This window comes from Scyliorhinus torazame, chromosome 23 (assembly GCF_047496885.1).
Source record: "Scyliorhinus torazame isolate Kashiwa2021f chromosome 23, sScyTor2.1, whole genome shotgun sequence".
In the NCBI taxonomy this organism is placed as follows: domain Eukaryota; kingdom Metazoa; phylum Chordata; class Chondrichthyes; order Carcharhiniformes; family Scyliorhinidae; genus Scyliorhinus; species Scyliorhinus torazame.
Genome location: NC_092729.1, coordinates 84,212,736 through 84,230,684, shown reverse-complemented (window position 1 = coordinate 84,230,684; position 17,949 = coordinate 84,212,736). Strand labels below are relative to the sequence as shown.

The 17,949-nt window shown below is 51.2% G+C and overlaps 1 protein-coding gene across 1 annotated transcript in view; it reads right to left on the bottom strand.

Moving 5' to 3' along the window:
* LOC140399649 (NACHT, LRR and PYD domains-containing protein 12-like) overlaps nt 1-17,949 on the bottom strand; it is a 186,412-nt gene that overhangs the window by 136,224 nt on the left and 32,239 nt on the right. The window contains exon 5 of the mRNA XM_072489191.1: nt 15,044-15,221. Coding sequence (XP_072345292.1) covers nt 15,044-15,221 — 178 coding nt within the window. The remainder of the gene's footprint in view (nt 1-15,043; nt 15,222-17,949) is intronic.

The following is a 17,949-nucleotide window of genomic DNA, read 5'->3' as shown; positions in this document are numbered from 1 at the left end:
CTCCCAGGACAGGTACAGCATGGGGTTAGATACAGAGTAAGGCTCCCTCTACACTGTCCCCATCAAACACTCCCTGGACAGGCACAGCACGGGGTTAGATACAGAGTAAAGCTCCCTCTACACTGCCCCCATCAAACCCTCCCAGGACAGGTACAGCACAGGGTTAGATACAGAGTAAAGCTCCCTCTACACTGTCTCCATCAAACACTCCCAGGACAGGTACAGCATGGGGTTAGATACAGAGTAAAGCTCCCTCTACACTGTCCCCATCAAACACTCACAGGACAGGTACAGCACGGGGTTAGATACAGAGTAAAGCTCCCTCTGCACTGTCCCCATCAAACACTCCCAGGACAGGTACAGCGCGGGGTTAGATACAGAGTAAAGTTCCCCCTACACTGTCCCCATCAAACACTCCCAGGACAGGTACAGCACGGGGTTAGATACAGAGTAAAGCTCCCTCTACACTGTCCCCATCAAACACTCCCAGGACAGGTACAGCACGGGGTTAGATACAGATTAAAGCTCCCTCTACACTGTCCCCATCAAACACTCCCAGGACAGGTACAGCACGGTGTTAGATACAGAGTAAAGCTCCCTCTACACTGTCCCCATCAAACACTCCCAGGACAGGTACAGCACGGGGTTAGATACAGATTAAAGCTCCCTCTACACTGTCCCCATCAAACACTCCCAGGACAGGTACAGCACGGGGTTAGATACAGAGTAAAGCTCCCTCTACACTGTCCCCATCAAACACTCCCAGGACAGGTACAGCACGGGGTTAGATACAGAGTAAAGCACCCTCTACAATGTCCCCATCAAACAATCCCAGGACAGGTACAGCGGGGTTAGATACAGAGTAAAGCTCCCTCTACACTGTCCCCATCAAACACTCCCAGGACAGGTACAGCACGGGGTTAGATACAGAGTAAAGCTCCCTCTACACTGTCCCCATCAAACACTCCCAGGACAGGTACAGCACGGGGTTAGATACAGAGTGAAGCTCCCTCTACACTGTCCCCATCAAACACTCCCAGGACAGGTACAGCACGGGGTTAGATACAGAGTAAAGCTCCCTCTACACTGTCCCCATCAAACACTCCCAGGACAGGTACAGCACGGGGTTAGATACAGAGTAAAGCTCCCGCTACACTGTCCCCATCAAACACTCCCAGGACAGGTACAGCACGGGGTTAGATACAGAGTAAAGCTCCCTCTACACTGTCCCCATCAAACACTCCCAGGACAGGTACAGCACGGGGATAGATACAGAGTGAATCTCCCTCTACACTGTCCCCATCAAACACTCCCAGGACAGGTACAGCACGGGGTTAGATACAGAGTAAAGCTCCCTCTACACTGTCCCCATCAAACTCTCCCAGGACAGGTACAGCACGGGGTTAGATACAGAGTAAAGCTCCCGCTACACTGTCCCCACCAAACACTCCCAGGACAGGTACAGCACGGGGTTAGATACAGAGTAAAGCTCCCTCTACACTGTCCCCATCAAACACTCCCAGGACAGGTACAGCACGGGGTTAGATACAGAGTAAAGCTCCCTCTACACTGTCCCTATCAAACACTCCCAAGGAAGGTACAGCACGGGGTTAGATACAGAGTAAAGCTCCCTCTACACTGTCCCTATCAAACACTCCCAGGGAAGGTACAGCACGGGGTTAGATACAGAGTAAAGCTCCCTCAGCAATGTCCACATCAAACACTCCCAGGACAGGTACAGCACGGGGTTAGATACAGAGTAAAGCTCCCTCTTCACTGTCCCCATCAAACACTCCCAGGACAGGTACAGCACGGGGTTCGATGCAGAGTGAAGCTCCCTCTACACTGTCCCCATCAAACACTCCCAGGGCAGGTACAGCACGGGGTTAGATACAGAGTAAAGCTCCCTCTACACTGTCCCCATCAAACACTCCCAGGACAGGTACAGCACGGGGTTAGATACAGAGTAAAGCTCTCTCTACACTGTCCCCATCAAACACTCCCAGGACAGGTACAGCACGGGGTTAGATACAGAGTAAAGCTCCCTCTACACTGTCCCCATCAAACACTCCCAGGACAGGTACAGCACGGGGTTAGATACAGAGTAAAGCTCCCTCTACACTGTCCCCATCAAACACTCCCAGGACAGGTACAGCACGGGGTTAGATACAGAGTAAAGCTCCCTCTACACTGTCCCCATCAAACACTCCCAGGACAGGTACAGCACGGGGTTAGATACAGAGTAAAGCTCCCTCTACACTGTCCCCATCAAACACTCCCAGGACAGGTACAGCACGGGGTTAGAAACAGAGTAAAGCTCTCTCTACACTGTCCCCATCAAACACTCCCAGGACAGGTACAGCACGGGGTTAGATACAGAGTAAAGCTCCCTCTACACTGTCCCCATCAAACACTCCCAGGACAGGTACAGCACGGGGTTAGATACAGAGTAAAGCTCTCTCTACACTGTCCCCATCAAACACTCCCAGGACAGGTACAGCACGGGGTTAGATACAGAGTAAAGCTCCCTCTACACTGTCCCCATCAAACACTCCCAGGACAGGTACAGCACGGGGTTAGATACAGAGTAAAGCTCCCTCTACACTGTCCCCATCAAACACTCCCAGGACAGGTACAGCACGGGGTTAGATACAGAGTAAAGCTCCCTCTACACTGTCCCCATCAAACACTCCCAGGACAGGTACAGCACGGGGTTAGATACAGAGTAATGTTACCTCTACACTGTCCCCATCAAACACTCCCAGGACAGGAACAGCACGGGGTTAGATACAGAGTAATGTTACCTCTACACTGTCCCCATCAAACACTCCCAGGACAGGTACAGCATGGGGTTAGATACAGAGTAAAGCTCCCTCTACACTGTCCCCATCAAACACTCCCAGGACAGGTACAGCACGGGGTTAGATACAGAGTAAAGCTCCCTCTACACTGTCCCCATCAAACACTCCCTGGACAGGCACAGCACGGGGTTAGATACAGAGTAAAGCTCCCTCTGCACTGTCCCCATCAAACACTCCCAGGACAGGTACAGCACGGGATTAGATACAGAGTAAAGCTCCCTCTACACTGTCCCCATCAAACCCTCCCAGGACAGGTACAGCACGTGGTCAGATACAGAGTAAAGCTCCCTCTACACTGTCCCCATCAAACACTCCCAGGACAGGTACAGCACGGGGTTAGATACAGAGTAAAGCTCCCTCTACACTGTCCCCATCAAACACTCCCAGGACAGGTACAGCACGGGGTTAGATACAGAGTAAAGCTCCCTCTGCACTGTCCCCATCAAACACTCCCAGGACAGGTACAGCACGGGGTTAGATACAGAGTAAAGCTCCCTCTACACTGTCCCCATCAAACACTCCCAGGACAGGTACAGCACGGGGTTAGATACAGAGTAAAGCTCCCTCTACACTGTCCCCATCAAACACTCCCAGGACAGGTACAGCACGGGGTTAGATACAGAGTAAAGCTCCCTCTATACTGTCCCCATCAAACACTCCCAGGACAGGTACAGCACGGGGTTAGATACAGAGTAAAGCTCCCTCTACACTGTCCCCATCAAACACTCCCAGGACAGGTACAGCACGGGGTCAGATACAGAGTAAAGCTCCCTCTACACTGTCCCCATCAAACAATCCCAGGACAGGTACAGCACGGGGTTAGATACAGAGTAAAGCTCCCTCTACACTGTCCCCATCAAACACTCCCTGGACAGGCACAGCACGGGGTTAGATACAGAGTAAAGCTCCCTCTACACTGTCCACATCAAACACTCCCAGGACAGGTACAGCACGGGGTTAGATACAGAGTAAAGCTCCCTCTTCACTGTCCCCATCAAACACTCCCAGGACAGGTACAGCACGGGGTTCGATGCAGAGTGAAGCTCCCTCTACACTGTCCCCATCAAACACTCCCAGGGCAGGTACAGCACGGGGTTAGATACAGAGTAAAGCTCCCTCTACACTGTCCCCATCAAACACTCCCAGGACAGGTACAGCACGGGGTTAGATACAGAGTAAAGCTCTCTCTACACTGTCCCCATCAAACACTCCCAGGACAGGTACAGCACGGGGTTAGATACAGAGTAAAGCTCCCTCTACACTGTCCCCATCAAACACTCCCAGGACAGGTACAGCACGGGGTTAGATACAGAGTAAAGCTCCCTCTACACTGTCCCCATCAAACACTCCCAGGACAGGTACAGCACGGGGTTAGATACAGAGTAAAGCTCCCTCTACACTGTCCCCATCAAACACTCCCAGGACAGGTACAGCACGGGGTTAGATACAGAGTAAAGCTCCCTCTACACTGTCCCCATCAAACACTCCCAGGACAGGTACAGTACAGGGTTAGAAACAGAGTAAAGCTCTCTCTACACTGTCCCCATCAAACACTCCCAGGACAGGTACAGCACGGGGTTAGATACAGAGTAAAGCTCCCTCTACACTGTCCCCATCAAACACTCCCAGGACAGGTACAGCACGGGGTTAGATACAGAGTAAAGCTCTCTCTACACTGTCCCCATCAAACACTCCCAGGACAGGTACAGCACGGGGTTAGATACAGAGTAAAGCTCCCTCTACACTGTCCCCATCAAACACTCCCAGGACAGGTACAGCACGGGGTTAGATACAGAGTAAAGCTCCCTCTACACTGTCCCCATCAAACACTCCCAGGACAGGTACAGCACGGGGTTAGATACAGAGTAAAGCTCCCTCTACACTGTCCCCATCAAACACTCCCAGGACAGGTACAGCACGGGGTTAGATACAGAGTAATGTTACCTCTACACTGTCCCCATCAAACACTCCCAGGACAGGAGCAGCACGGGGTTAGATACAGAGTAATGTTACCTCTACACTGTCCCCATCAAACACTCCCAGGACAGGTACAGCATGGGGTTAGATACAGAGTAAAGCTCCCTCTACACTGTCCCCATCAAACACTCCCAGGACAGGTACAGCACGGGGTTAGATACAGAGTAAAGCTCCCTCTACACTGTCCCCATCAAACACTCCCTGGACAGGCACAGCACGGGGTTAGATACAGAGTAAAGCTCCCTCTGCACTGTCCCCATCAAACACTCCCAGGACAGGTACAGCACGGGATTAGATACAGAGTAAAGCTCCCTCTACACTGTCCCCATCAAACCCTCCCAGGACAGGTACAGCACGTGGTCAGATACAGAGTAAAGCTCCCTCTACACTGTCCCCATCAAACACTCCCAGGACAGGTACAGCACGGGGTTAGATACAGAGTAAAGCTCCCTCTACACTGTCCCCATCAAACACTCCCAGGACAGGTACAGCACGGGGTTAAATACAGAGTAAAGCTCCCTCTGCACTGTCCCCATCAAACACTCCCAGGACAGGTACAGCACGGGGTTAGATACAGAGTAAAGCTGCCTCTACACTGTCCCCATCAAACACTCCCAGGACAGGTACAGCACGGGGTTAGATACAGAGTAAAGCTCCCTCTACACTGTCCCCATCAAACACTCCCAGGACAGGTACAGCACGGGGTTAGATACAGAGTAAAGCTCCCTCTATACTGTCCCCATCAAACACTCCCAGGACAGGTACAGCACGGGGTTAGATACAGAGTAAAGCTCCCTCTACACTGTCCCCATCAAACACTCCCAGGACAGGTACAGCACGGGGTCAGATACAGAGTAAAGCTCCCTCTACACTGTCCCCATCAAACAATCCCAGGACAGGTACAGCACGGGGTTAGATACAGAGTAAAGCTCCCTCTACACTGTCCCCATCAAACACTCCCTGGACAGGCACAGCACGGGGTTAGATACAGAGTAAAGCTCCCTCTGCACTGTCCCCATCAAGCACTCCCAGGACAGGTACAGCACGGGATTAGATACAGAGTAAAGCTCCCTCTACACTGTCTCCATCAAACACTCCCAGGACAGGTACAGCATGGGGTTAGATACAGAGTAAAGCTCCCTCTACACTGTCCCCATCAAACACTCCCTGGACAGGCACAGCACGGGGTTAGATACAGAGTAAAGCTCCCTCTACACTGTCCCCATCAAACCCTCCCAGGACAGGTACAGCACAGGGTTAGATACAGAGTAAAGCTCCCTCTACACTGTCTCCATCAAACACTCCCAGGACAGGTACAGCATGGGGTTAGATACAGAGTAAAGCTCCCTCTACACTGTCCCCATCAAACACTCCCAGGACAGGTACAGCACGGGGTTAGATACAGAGTAAAGCTCCCTCTGCACTGTCCCCATCAAACACTCCCAGGACAGGTACAGCGCGGGGTTAGATACAGAGTAAAGTTCCCCCTACACTGTCCCCATCAAACACTCCCAGGACAGGTACAGCACGGGGTTAGATACAGAGTAAAGCTCCCTCTACACTGTCCCCATCAAACACTCCCAGGACAGGTACAGCACGGGGTTAGATACAGATTAAAGCTCCCTCTACACTGTCCCCATCAAACACTCCCAGGACAGGTACAGCACGGTGTTAGATACAGATTAAAGTTCCCTCTACACTGTCCCCATCAAACACTCCGAGGACAGGTACAGCACGGGGTTAGATACAGAGCAAAGCTCCCTCTACACTGTCCCCATCAAACACTCCCAGGGCAGGTACAGCACGGGGTTAGATACAGAGTAAAGCTCCCTCTACACTGTCCCCATCAAACACTCCCAGGACAGGTACAGCACGGGGTTAGATGCAGGGTAATGTTACCTCTACACTGTCCCCATCAAATACTCCCAGGACAGGTACAGCACGGGGTTAGATACAGAGTAATGTTACCTCTACACTGTCCCCATCAAACACTCCCAGGACAGGAACAGCACGGGGTTAGATACAGAGTAATGTTACCTCTACACTGTCCCCATCAAACACTCCCAGGACAGGTACAGCAGGGGTTTAGATACAGAGTAAAGCTCCCTCTACACTGTCCCCATCAAACACTCCCTGGACAGGCACAGCACGGGGTTAGATACAGAGTAAAGCTCCCTCTACACTGCCCCCATCAAACCCTCCCAGGACAGGTACAGCACAGGGTTAGATACAGAGTAAAGCTCCCTCTACACTGTCTCCATCAAACACTCCCAGGACAGGTACAGCATGGGGTTAGATACAGAGTAAAGCTCCCTCTACACTGTCCCCATCAAACACTCACAGGACAGGTACAGCACGGGGTTAGATACAGAGTAAAGCTCCCTCTGCACTGTCCCCATCAAACACTCCCAGGACAGGTACAGCGCGGGGTTAGATACAGAGTAAAGTTCCCCCTACACTGTCCCCATCAAACACTCCCAGGACAGGTACAGCACGGGGTTAGATACAGAGTAAAGCTCCCTCTACACTGTCCCCATCAAACACTCCCAGGACAGGTACAGCACGGGGTTAGATACAGATTAAAGCTCCCTCTACACTGTCCCCATCAAACACTCCCAGGACAGGTACAGCACGGGGTTAGATACAGAGTAAAGCTCCCTCTACACTGTCCCCATCAAACACTCCCAGGACAGGTACAGCACGGGGTTAGATACAGAGTAAAGCACCCTCTACAATGTCCCCATCAAACAATCCCAGGACAGGTACAGCACGGGGTTAGATACAGAGTAAAGCTCCCTCTACACTGTCCCCATCAAACACTCCCAGGACAGGTACAGCACGGGGTTAGATACAGAGTAAAGCTCCCTCTACACTGTCCCCATCAAACACTCCCAGGACAGGTACAGCACGGGGTTAGATACAGAGTGAAGCTCCCTCTACACTGTCCCCATCAAACACTCCCAGGACAGGTACAGCACGGGGTTAGATACAGAGTAAAGCTCCCTCTACACTGTCCCCATCAAACACTCCCAGGACAGGTACAGCACGGGGTTAGATACAGAGTAAAGCTCCCGCTACACTGTCCCCATCAAACACTCCCAGGACAGGTACAGCACGGGGTTAGATACAGAGTAAAGCTCCCTCTACACTGTCCCCATCAAACACTCCCAGGACAGGTACAGCACGGGGATAGATACAGAGTGAATCTCCCTCTACACTGTCCCCATCAAACACTCCCAGGACAGGTACAGCACGGGGTTAGATACAGAGTAAAGCTCCCTCTACACTGTCCCCATCAAACTCTCCCAGGACAGGTACAGCACGGGGTTAGATACAGAGTAAAGCTCCCGCTACACTGTCCCCACCAAACACTCCCAGGACAGGTACAGCACGGGGTTAGATACAGAGTAAAGCTCCCTCTACACTGTCCCCATCAAACACTCCCAGGACAGGTACAGCACGGGGTTAGATACAGAGTAAAGCTCCCTCTACACTGTCCCTATCAAACACTCCCAGGGAAGGTACAGCACGGGGTTAGATACAGAGTAAAGCTCCCTCTACACTGTCCCTATCAAACACTCCCAGGGAAGGTACAGCACGGGGTTAGATACAGAGTAAAGCTCCCTCAGCACTGTCCACATCAAACACTCCCAGGACAGGTACAGCACGGGGTTAGATACAGAGTAAAGCTCCCTCTTCACTGTCCCCATCAAACACTCCCAGGACAGGTACAGCACGGGGTTCGATGCAGAGTGAAGCTCCCTCTACACTGTCCCCATCAAACACTCCCAGGGCAGGTACAGCACGGGGTTAGATACAGAGTAAAGCTCCCTCTACACTGTCCCCATCAAACACTCCCAGGACAGGTACAGCACGGGGTTAGATACAGAGTAAAGCTCTCTCTACACTGTCCCCATCAAACACTCCCAGGACAGGTACAGCACGGGGTTAGATACAGAGTAAAGCTCCCTCTACACTGTCCCCATCAAACACTCCCAGGACAGGTACAGCACGGGGTTAGATACAGAGTAAAGCTCCCTCTACACTGTCCCCATCAAACACTCCCAGGACAGGTACAGCACGGGGTTAGATACAGAGTAAAGCTCCCTCTACACTGTCCCCATCAAACACTCCCAGGACAGGTACAGCACGGGGTTAGATACAGAGTAAAGCTCCCTCTACACTGTCCCCATCAAACACTCCCAGGACAGGTACAGCACGGGGTTAGAAACAGAGTAAAGCTCTCTCTACACTGTCCCCATCAAACACTCCCAGGACAGGTACAGCACGGGGTTAGATACAGAGTAAAGCTCCCTCTACACTGTCCCCATCAAACACTCCCAGGACAGGTACAGCACGGGGTTAGATACAGAGTAAAGCTCTCTCTACACTGTCCCCATCAAACACTCCCAGGACAGGTACAGCACGGGGTTAGATACAGAGTAAAGCTCCCTCTACACTGTCCCCATCAAACACTCCCAGGACAGGTACAGCACGGGGTTAGATACAGAGTAAAGCACCCTCTACACTGTCCCCATCAAACACTCCCAGGACAGGTACAGCACGGGGTTAGATACAGAGTAAAGCTCCCTCTACACTGTCCCCATCAAACACTCCCAGGACAGGTACAGCACGGGGTTAGATACAGAGTAATGTTACCTCTACACTGTCCCCATCAAACACTCCCAGGACAGGAACAGCACGGGGTTAGATACAGAGTAATGTTACCTCTACACTGTCCCCATCAAACACTCCCAGGACAGGTACAGCATGGGGTTAGATACAGAGTAAAGCTCCCTCTACACTGTCCCCATCAAACACTCCCAGGACAGGTACAGCACGGGGTTAGATACAGAGTAAAGCTCCCTCTACACTGTCCCCATCAAACACTCCCTGGACAGGCACAGCACGGGGTTAGATACAGAGTAAAGCTCCCTCTGCACTGTCCCCATCAAACACTCCCAGGACAGGTACAGCACGGGATTAGATACAGAGTAAAGCTCCCTCTACACTGTCCCCATCAAACCCTCCCAGGACAGGTACAGCACGTGGTCAGATACAGAGTAAAGCTCCCTCTACACTGTCCCCATCAAACACTCCCAGGACAGGTACAGCACGGGGTTAGATACAGAGTAAAGCTCCCTCTACACTGTCCCCATCAAACACTCCCAGGACAGGTACAGCACGGGGTTAGATACAGAGTAAAGCTCCCTCTGCACTGTCCCCATCAAACACTCCCAGGACAGGTACAGCACGGGGTTAGATACAGAGTAAAGCTCCCTCTACACTGTCCCCATCAAACACTCCCAGGACAGGTACAGCACGGGGTTAGTTACAGAGTAAAGCTCCCTCTACACTGTCCCCATCAAACACTCCCAGGACAGGTACAGCACGGGGTTAGATACAGAGTAAAGCTCCCTCTATACTGTCCCCATCAAACACTCCCAGGACAGGTACAGCACGGGGTTAGATACAGAGTAAAGCTCCCTCTACACTGTCCCCATCAAACACTCCCAGGACAGGTACAGCACGGGGTCAGATACAGAGTAAAGCTCCCTCTACACTGTCCCCATCAAACAATCCCAGGACAGGTACAGCACGGGGTTAGATACAGAGTAAAGCTCCCTCTACACTGTCCCCATCAAACACTCCCTGGACAGGCACAGCACGGGGTTAGATACAGAGTAAAGCTCCCTCTACACTGTCCACATCAAACACTCCCAGGACAGGTACAGCACGGGGTTAGATACAGAGTAAAGCTCCCTCTTCACTGTCCCCATCAAACACTCCCAGGACAGGTACAGCACGGGGTTCGATGCAGAGTGAAGCTCCCTCTACACTGTCCCCATCAAACACTCCCAGGGCAGGTACAGCACGGGGTTAGATACAGAGTAAAGCTCCCTCTACACTGTCCCCATCAAACACTCCCAGGACAGGTACAGCACGGGGTTAGATACAGAGTAAAGCTCTCTCTACACTGTCCCCATCAAACACTCCCAGGACAGGTACAGCACGGGGTTAGATACAGAGTAAAGCTCCCTCTACACTGTCCCCATCAAACACTCCCAGGACAGGTACAGCACGGGGTTAGATACAGAGTAAAGCTCCCTCTACACTGTCCCCATCAAACACTCCCAGGACAGGTACAGCACGGGGTTAGATACAGAGTAAAGCTCCCTCTACACTGTCCCCATCAAACACTCCCAGGACAGGTACAGCACGGGGTTAGATACAGAGTAAAGCTCCCTCTACACTGTCCCCATCAAACACTCCCAGGACAGGTACAGTACAGGGTTAGAAACAGAGTAAAGCTCTCTCTACACTGTCCCCATCAAACACTCCCAGGACAGGTACAGCACGGGGTTAGATACAGAGTAAAGCTCCCTCTACACTGTCCCCATCAAACACTCCCAGGACAGGTACAGCACGGGGTTAGATACAGAGTAAAGCTCCCTCTACACTGTCCCCATCAAACACTCCCAGGACAGGTACAGCACGGGGTTAGATACAGAGTAAAGCTCTCTCTACACTGTCCCCATCAAACACTCCCAGGACAGGTACAGCACGGGGTTAGATACAGAGTAAAGCTCCCTCTACACTGTCCCCATCAAACACTCCCAGGACAGGTACAGCACGGGGTTAGATACAGAGTAAAGCTCCCTCTACACTGTCCCCATCAAACACTCCCAGGACAGGTACAGCACGGGGTTAGATACAGAGTAAAGCTCCCTCTACACTGTCCCCATCAAACACTCCCAGGACAGGTACAGCACGGGGTTAGATACAGAGTAATGTTACCTCTACACTGTCCCCATCAAACACTCCCAGGACAGGAACAGCACGGGGTTAGATACAGAGTAATGTTACCTCTACACTGTCCCCATCAAACACTCCCAGGACAGGTACAGCATGGGGTTAGATACAGAGTAAAGCTCCCTCTACACTGTCCCCATCAAACACTCCCAGGACAGGTACAGCACGGGGTTAGATACAGAGTAAAGCTCCCTCTACACTGTCCCCATCAAACACTCCCTGGACAGGCACAGCACGGGGTTAGATACAGAGTAAAGCTCCCTCTGCACTGTCCCCATCAAACACTCCCAGGACAGGTACAGCACGGGATTAGATACAGAGTAAAGCTCCCTCTACACTGTCCCCATCAAACCCTCCCAGGACAGGTACAGCACGTGGTCAGATACAGAGTAAAGCTCCCTCTACACTGTCCCCATCAAACACTCCCAGGACAGGTACAGCACGGGGTTAGATACAGAGTAAAGCTCCCTCTACACTGTCCCCATCAAACACTCCCAGGACAGGTACAGCACGGGGTTAAATACAGAGTAAAGCTCCCTCTGCACTGTCCCCATCAAACACTCCCAGGACAGGTACAGCACGGGGTTAGATACAGAGTAAAGCTCCCTCTACACTGTCCCCATCAAACACTCCCAGGACAGGTACAGCACGGGGTTAGATACAGAGTAAAGCTCCCTCTACACTGTCCCCATCAAACACTCCCAGGACAGGTACAGCACGGGGTTAGATACAGAGTAAAGCTCCCTCTATACTGTCCCCATCAAACACTCCCAGGACAGGTACAGCACGGGGTTAGATACAGAGTAAAGCTCCCTCTACACTGTCCCCATCAAACACTCCCAGGACAGGTACAGCACGGGGTCAGATACAGAGTAAAGCTCCCTCTACACTGTCCCCATCAAACAATCCCAGGACAGGTACAGCACGGGGTTAGATACAGAGTAAAGCTCCCTCTACACTGTCCCCATCAAACACTCCCTGGACAGGCACAGCACGGGGTTAGATACAGAGTAAAGCTCCCTCTGCACTGTCCCCATCAAGCACTCCCAGGACAGGTACAGCACGGGATTAGATACAGAGTAAAGCTCCCTCTACACTGTCTCCATCAAACACTCCCAGGACAGGTACAGCATGGGGTTAGATACAGAGTAAAGCTCCCTCTACACTGTCCCCATCAAACACTCCCTGGACAGGCACAGCACGGGGTTAGATACAGAGTAAAGCTCCCTCTACACTGTCCCCATCAAACCCTCCCAGGACAGGTACAGCACAGGGTTAGATACAGAGTAAAGCTCCCTCTACACTGTCTCCATCAAACACTCCCAGGACAGGTACAGCATGGGGTTAGATACAGAGTAAAGCTCCCTCTACACTGTCCCCATCAAACACTCCCAGGACAGGTACAGCACGGGGTTAGATACAGAGTAAAGCTCCCTCTGCACTGTCCCCATCAAACACTCCCAGGACAGGTACAGCGCGGGGTTAGATACAGAGTAAAGTTCCCCCTACACTGTCCCCATCAAACACTCCCAGGACAGGTACAGCACGGGGTTAGATACAGAGTAAAGCTCCCTCTACACTGTCCCCATCAAACACTCCCAGGACAGGTACAGCACGGGGTTAGATACAGATTAAAGCTCCCTCTACACTGTCCCCATCAAACACTCCCAGGACAGGTACAGCACGGTGTTAGATACAGATTAAAGTTCCCTCTACACTGTCCCCATCAAACACTCCGAGGACAGGTACAGCACGGGGTTAGATACAGAGCAAAGCTCCCTCTACACTGTCCCCATCAAACACTCCCAGGGCAGGTACAGCACGGGGTTAGATACAGAGTAAAGCTCCCTCTACACTGTCCCCATCAAACACTCCCAGGACAGGTACAGCACGGGGTTAGATGCAGGGTAATGTTACCTCTACACTGTCCCCATCAAATACTCCCAGGACAGGTACAGCACGGGGTTAGATACAGAGTAATGTTACCTCTACACTGTCCCCATCAAACACTCCCAGGACAGGAACAGCACGGGGTTAGATACAGAGTAATGTTACCTCTACACTGTCCCCATCAAACACTCCCAGGACAGGTACAGCAGGGGGTTAGATACAGAGTAAAGCTCCCTCTACACTGTCCCCATCGAACACTCCCAGGACAGGTACAGCACGGGGTTAGATACAGAGTAAAGCTCCCTCTACACTGTCCCCATCAAACACTCCCTGGACAGGCACAGCACGGGGTTAGATACAGAGTAAAGCTCCCTCTGCACTGTCCCCATCAAACACTCCCAGGACAGGTACAGCACGGGATTAGATACAGAGTAAAGCTCCCTCTACACTGTCCCCATCAAACACTCCCAGGACAGGTACAGCACGGGGTCAGATACAGAGTAAAGCTCCCTCTCCACTGTCCCCATCAAACACTCCCAGGACAGGTACAGCACGGGGTTAGATACAGAGTAAAGCTCCCTCTACACTGTCCCCATCAAACACTCCCAGGACAGGTACAGCACGGGGTTAGATACAGAGTAAAGCTCCCTCTGCACTGTCCCCATCAAACACTCCCAGGACAGGTACAGCACGGGGTTAGATACAGAGTAAAGCTCCCTCTACACTGTCCCCATCAAACACTCCCAGGACAGGTACAGCACGGGGTTAGATACAGAGTAAAGCTCCCTCTACACTGTCCCCATCAAACACTCCCAGGACAGGTACAGCACGGGGTTAGATACAGAGTAAAGCTCCCTCTACACTGTCCCCATCAAACACTCCCAGGACATGTACAGCACGGGTCAGATACAGAGTAAAGCTCCCTCTACACTGTCCCCATCAAACACTCCCAGGACAGGTACAGCACGGGGTTAGATACAGAGTAAAGCTCCCTCTACACTGTCCCCATCAAACACTCCCTGGACAGGCACAGCACGGGGTTAGATACAGAGTAAAGCTCCCTCTACACTGTCCCCATCAAACACTCCCAGGACAGGTACAGCACGGGGTTAGATACAGAGTAAAGCTCCCTCTACACTGTCCCCATCACACACTCCCAGGACAGGTACAGCACGGGATTAGATACAGAGTAAAGCTCCCTCTACACTGTCCCCATCAAACACTCCCAGGACAGATACAGCACGGGATTAGATACAGAGTAAAGCTCCCTCTACACTGTCCCCATCAAACACTCCCAGGACAGGTACAGCACAGGGTTAGATACAGAGTAAAGCTCCCTCTACACAGTCCCCATCAAACACTCCCAGGACAGGTACAGCACGGGGTTAGATGCAGAGTGAAGTTTTTTCTCTGACAATGGTGGCTGCGATGTTGAGAGTTTGTGAGACGCCGTGTGTGTTGGGAGTTCCGGAGATGTTTGAAGGTCTCAGTGATTTCCTTACCTTCGTTCTGTAGCTCAGTCAGGACCCCTGCCAGGGTGAAATGCTGGTTGTCCTTGGAGCGGAGCTGGCACAGTATTTCCCACAGAGTCATCATGCTCGATCGGTCCTTTCCCTGGACACTCACCACCGTTTTCTCTGCGCAATCTTTCTCTCCTTTCTGCTTCAACTCGTAGAGCTCCTGTACATGGGAGAGAAAAGGGTGGGTCTGTGCTTTTCCCTTCCTCCTGCGACATGAACCTGCCTGACGATTACAGTTGACTGTATTAAAAAGGGCCTCAGTTGGTCTGCATCTCTCCTGGTGTCGCGTTTCGAATAGTAGTTTCTGTTATAATTATAATTAGGTGTGAATTGCTTATGGAGGAGAGCCAGGTTGTGGTCCATTGGGAAGTTCCCCGAGATGTACATACGTTTGTGTACAGTCAAGGAAGTTGATGGGTGCAGCCACCCGAGTTCACAGAGAGATAATCAAAGAACAACAAAGGCATAATTGCCCGGACCTCGAGAAGGACGTGAGGCAGTTACCGTCCCGCAGTCTCAGAAAGCGGACGGGCACGTTTCCCGCCACCAAAACGTGAAGGGCCACGTTTACAGCGAACAGGCTTCACGGCCTCAGAGCCGAGGCAGTGCAGAAAACCTTCGTCACAGCCATTTTCAGATATCTTCGCTGGACCAGGACAAAGACGTTTCCCGGATATGAGCATTGCCCCTGCATCATATGAGCATAAGAACTAGGAGCAGGAGTCGGCCATTCAGCCCCTCGAGCCTGCTCCACCATTCAATGAGATCGTGGCTGATCTTTTGTGGACTCAGCTCCACTTTCCGGCCTGAACACCATAACCCTTAATCCCTTTATTCTTCAAAAAACTATCTATCTTTATCTTAAAAACATTTAATGAAGGAGCCTCTACTGCTTCACTGGGCAAGGAATTCCATAGATTCACAACCCTTTGGGTGAAGAAGTTCCTCCTAAACTCAGTCCTAAATCTACTTCCCCTTATTTTGAGGCTATGCCCCCTAGTTCTGCTTTCACCCGCCAGTGGAAACAACCTGCCCGCATCTATCCTATCTATTCCCTTCATAATTGTATATGTTTCTATAAGATCCCCCCTCATCCTTCTAAATTCCAATGAGTACAGTCCCAGTCTACTCAACCTCCCCTCGTAATCCAACCCCTTCAGCTCTGGGATTAACCTAGTGAATCTCCTCTGCACACCCTCCAGTGCCAGTACGTCCTTTCTCAAGTAAGGAGACCAAAACTGAACACACTGCTCCAGGTGTGGCCTCACTAACACCTTATACAATTGCAGCATAACCTCCCTAGTCTTAAACTCCATCCCTCTAGCAATGAAGGACAAAATTCCATTCGCCTCCTTCACCACCTGCTGCACCTGTAAACCAACTTTCTGCGACTCACGCACGAGCACACCCAGGTCTCTCTGCACAGCGGCATGTTTTAATATTTGATCATTTAAATAATAATCCCTTTTGCTGTTATTCCCACCATCACCTCACATTTGTCAACATTGTATTCCATCTGCCAGACCCTAGCCCATCCACTGAGCCTGTCCAAATCCCTCTGCAGACTTCCGGTATCCTCTGCCCTTTTTGCTTTTATGTTTGCTTTCTGTTTCATGTGGTACTGTGGCTGGTTATTCAGTTTGGATGTTGTTTGGGGGAACAGGCAAAGTTGTACCGAGTTCCGGTATCGTAGATGCATTGTGTAACATGCGGAGCGTTCTATAGACACCATGTCATGTGTTTTGATAATGCACGTATTTTAATTGCGTGGGAGTAGCGTTGTCCTGTTTGTGTGAAGTTGTGTTCACAGCAATAAATAGTATTTCATAATCGTTACACGATGATTGGGTGCTTTATACGCTCTGGGGTTTCACAACAAAACTACACCCCTCCACGAACTGGTTTGCCAAGTTGGGATACTCTCGCCGATAACATCAGCCTGCTTCGCGACGTACAATGGGGGATTGTGCGCGAGGTTTTGAAAGGGTTTTAATTCCTCGTGTGTCGGGAATTTTCGAGGCTTGACTGTCACCAGAGTGAGAATCAAGTAGACCCACGTAAGAACGTGTGATATTAAGTTCAGAGGCTGCAGTCGATAGCTCTCGATCTCGCTCGATCTTATGTGGATGGACACAACTTAACCGTAGGAAGTCTGTCCGTAATTAAGAAAGCAAATGCAATGTTGTCATTCACCTCAAGAGGCTTGGAATAGAAAAGCAGGGATGTACTTCTGAAGCTTTATAGAGCATCAGTTAGGCCCCATTTAGAATACTGTGAGCAATTTTGGGCCCCACAGCTCAGGAAGGACATACTGGCACTGGAGCGGGTCCAGCGGAGATTCACACGGATGATCCCAGGAATGGTAGGCCTAACATACGATGAACGTCTGAGGATCCTGGGATTATATTCATTGGAGTTTAGGAGGTTGAGGGGAGATCTAATAGAAACTTACAAGATAATGAATGGCTTAGATAGGGTGGATGTAGGGAAGTTGTTTCCATTAGCAGGGGAGACTAGGACCCGGGGGCACAGCCTTAGAATAAAAGGGAGTCACTTTCGAACAGAGATGAGGAGAGATTTCTTCAGCCAGAGAGTGGTGGGTCTGTGGAATTCATTGCCACAGAGGGCGGTGGAGGCCGGGGCGTTGAGTGTCTTTAAGACAGAAGTTGATAAATTCTTGATTTCTCGAGGAATTAAGGGCTCTGGAGAGAGAGCGAGCGGGTAAATGGAGTTGAAATCAGCCGCGATTGAATGGTGGAGTGGACTCGATGGGCCGAATGGCCTTACTTCCGCTCCTTTGTCTTATGGTCTTAGAATCAAATTGATGGAATTGGCAGATAAGTGGGAAGCAACTTTATCGGCAGGAGCTCGGAAGGCTGAGATAATTG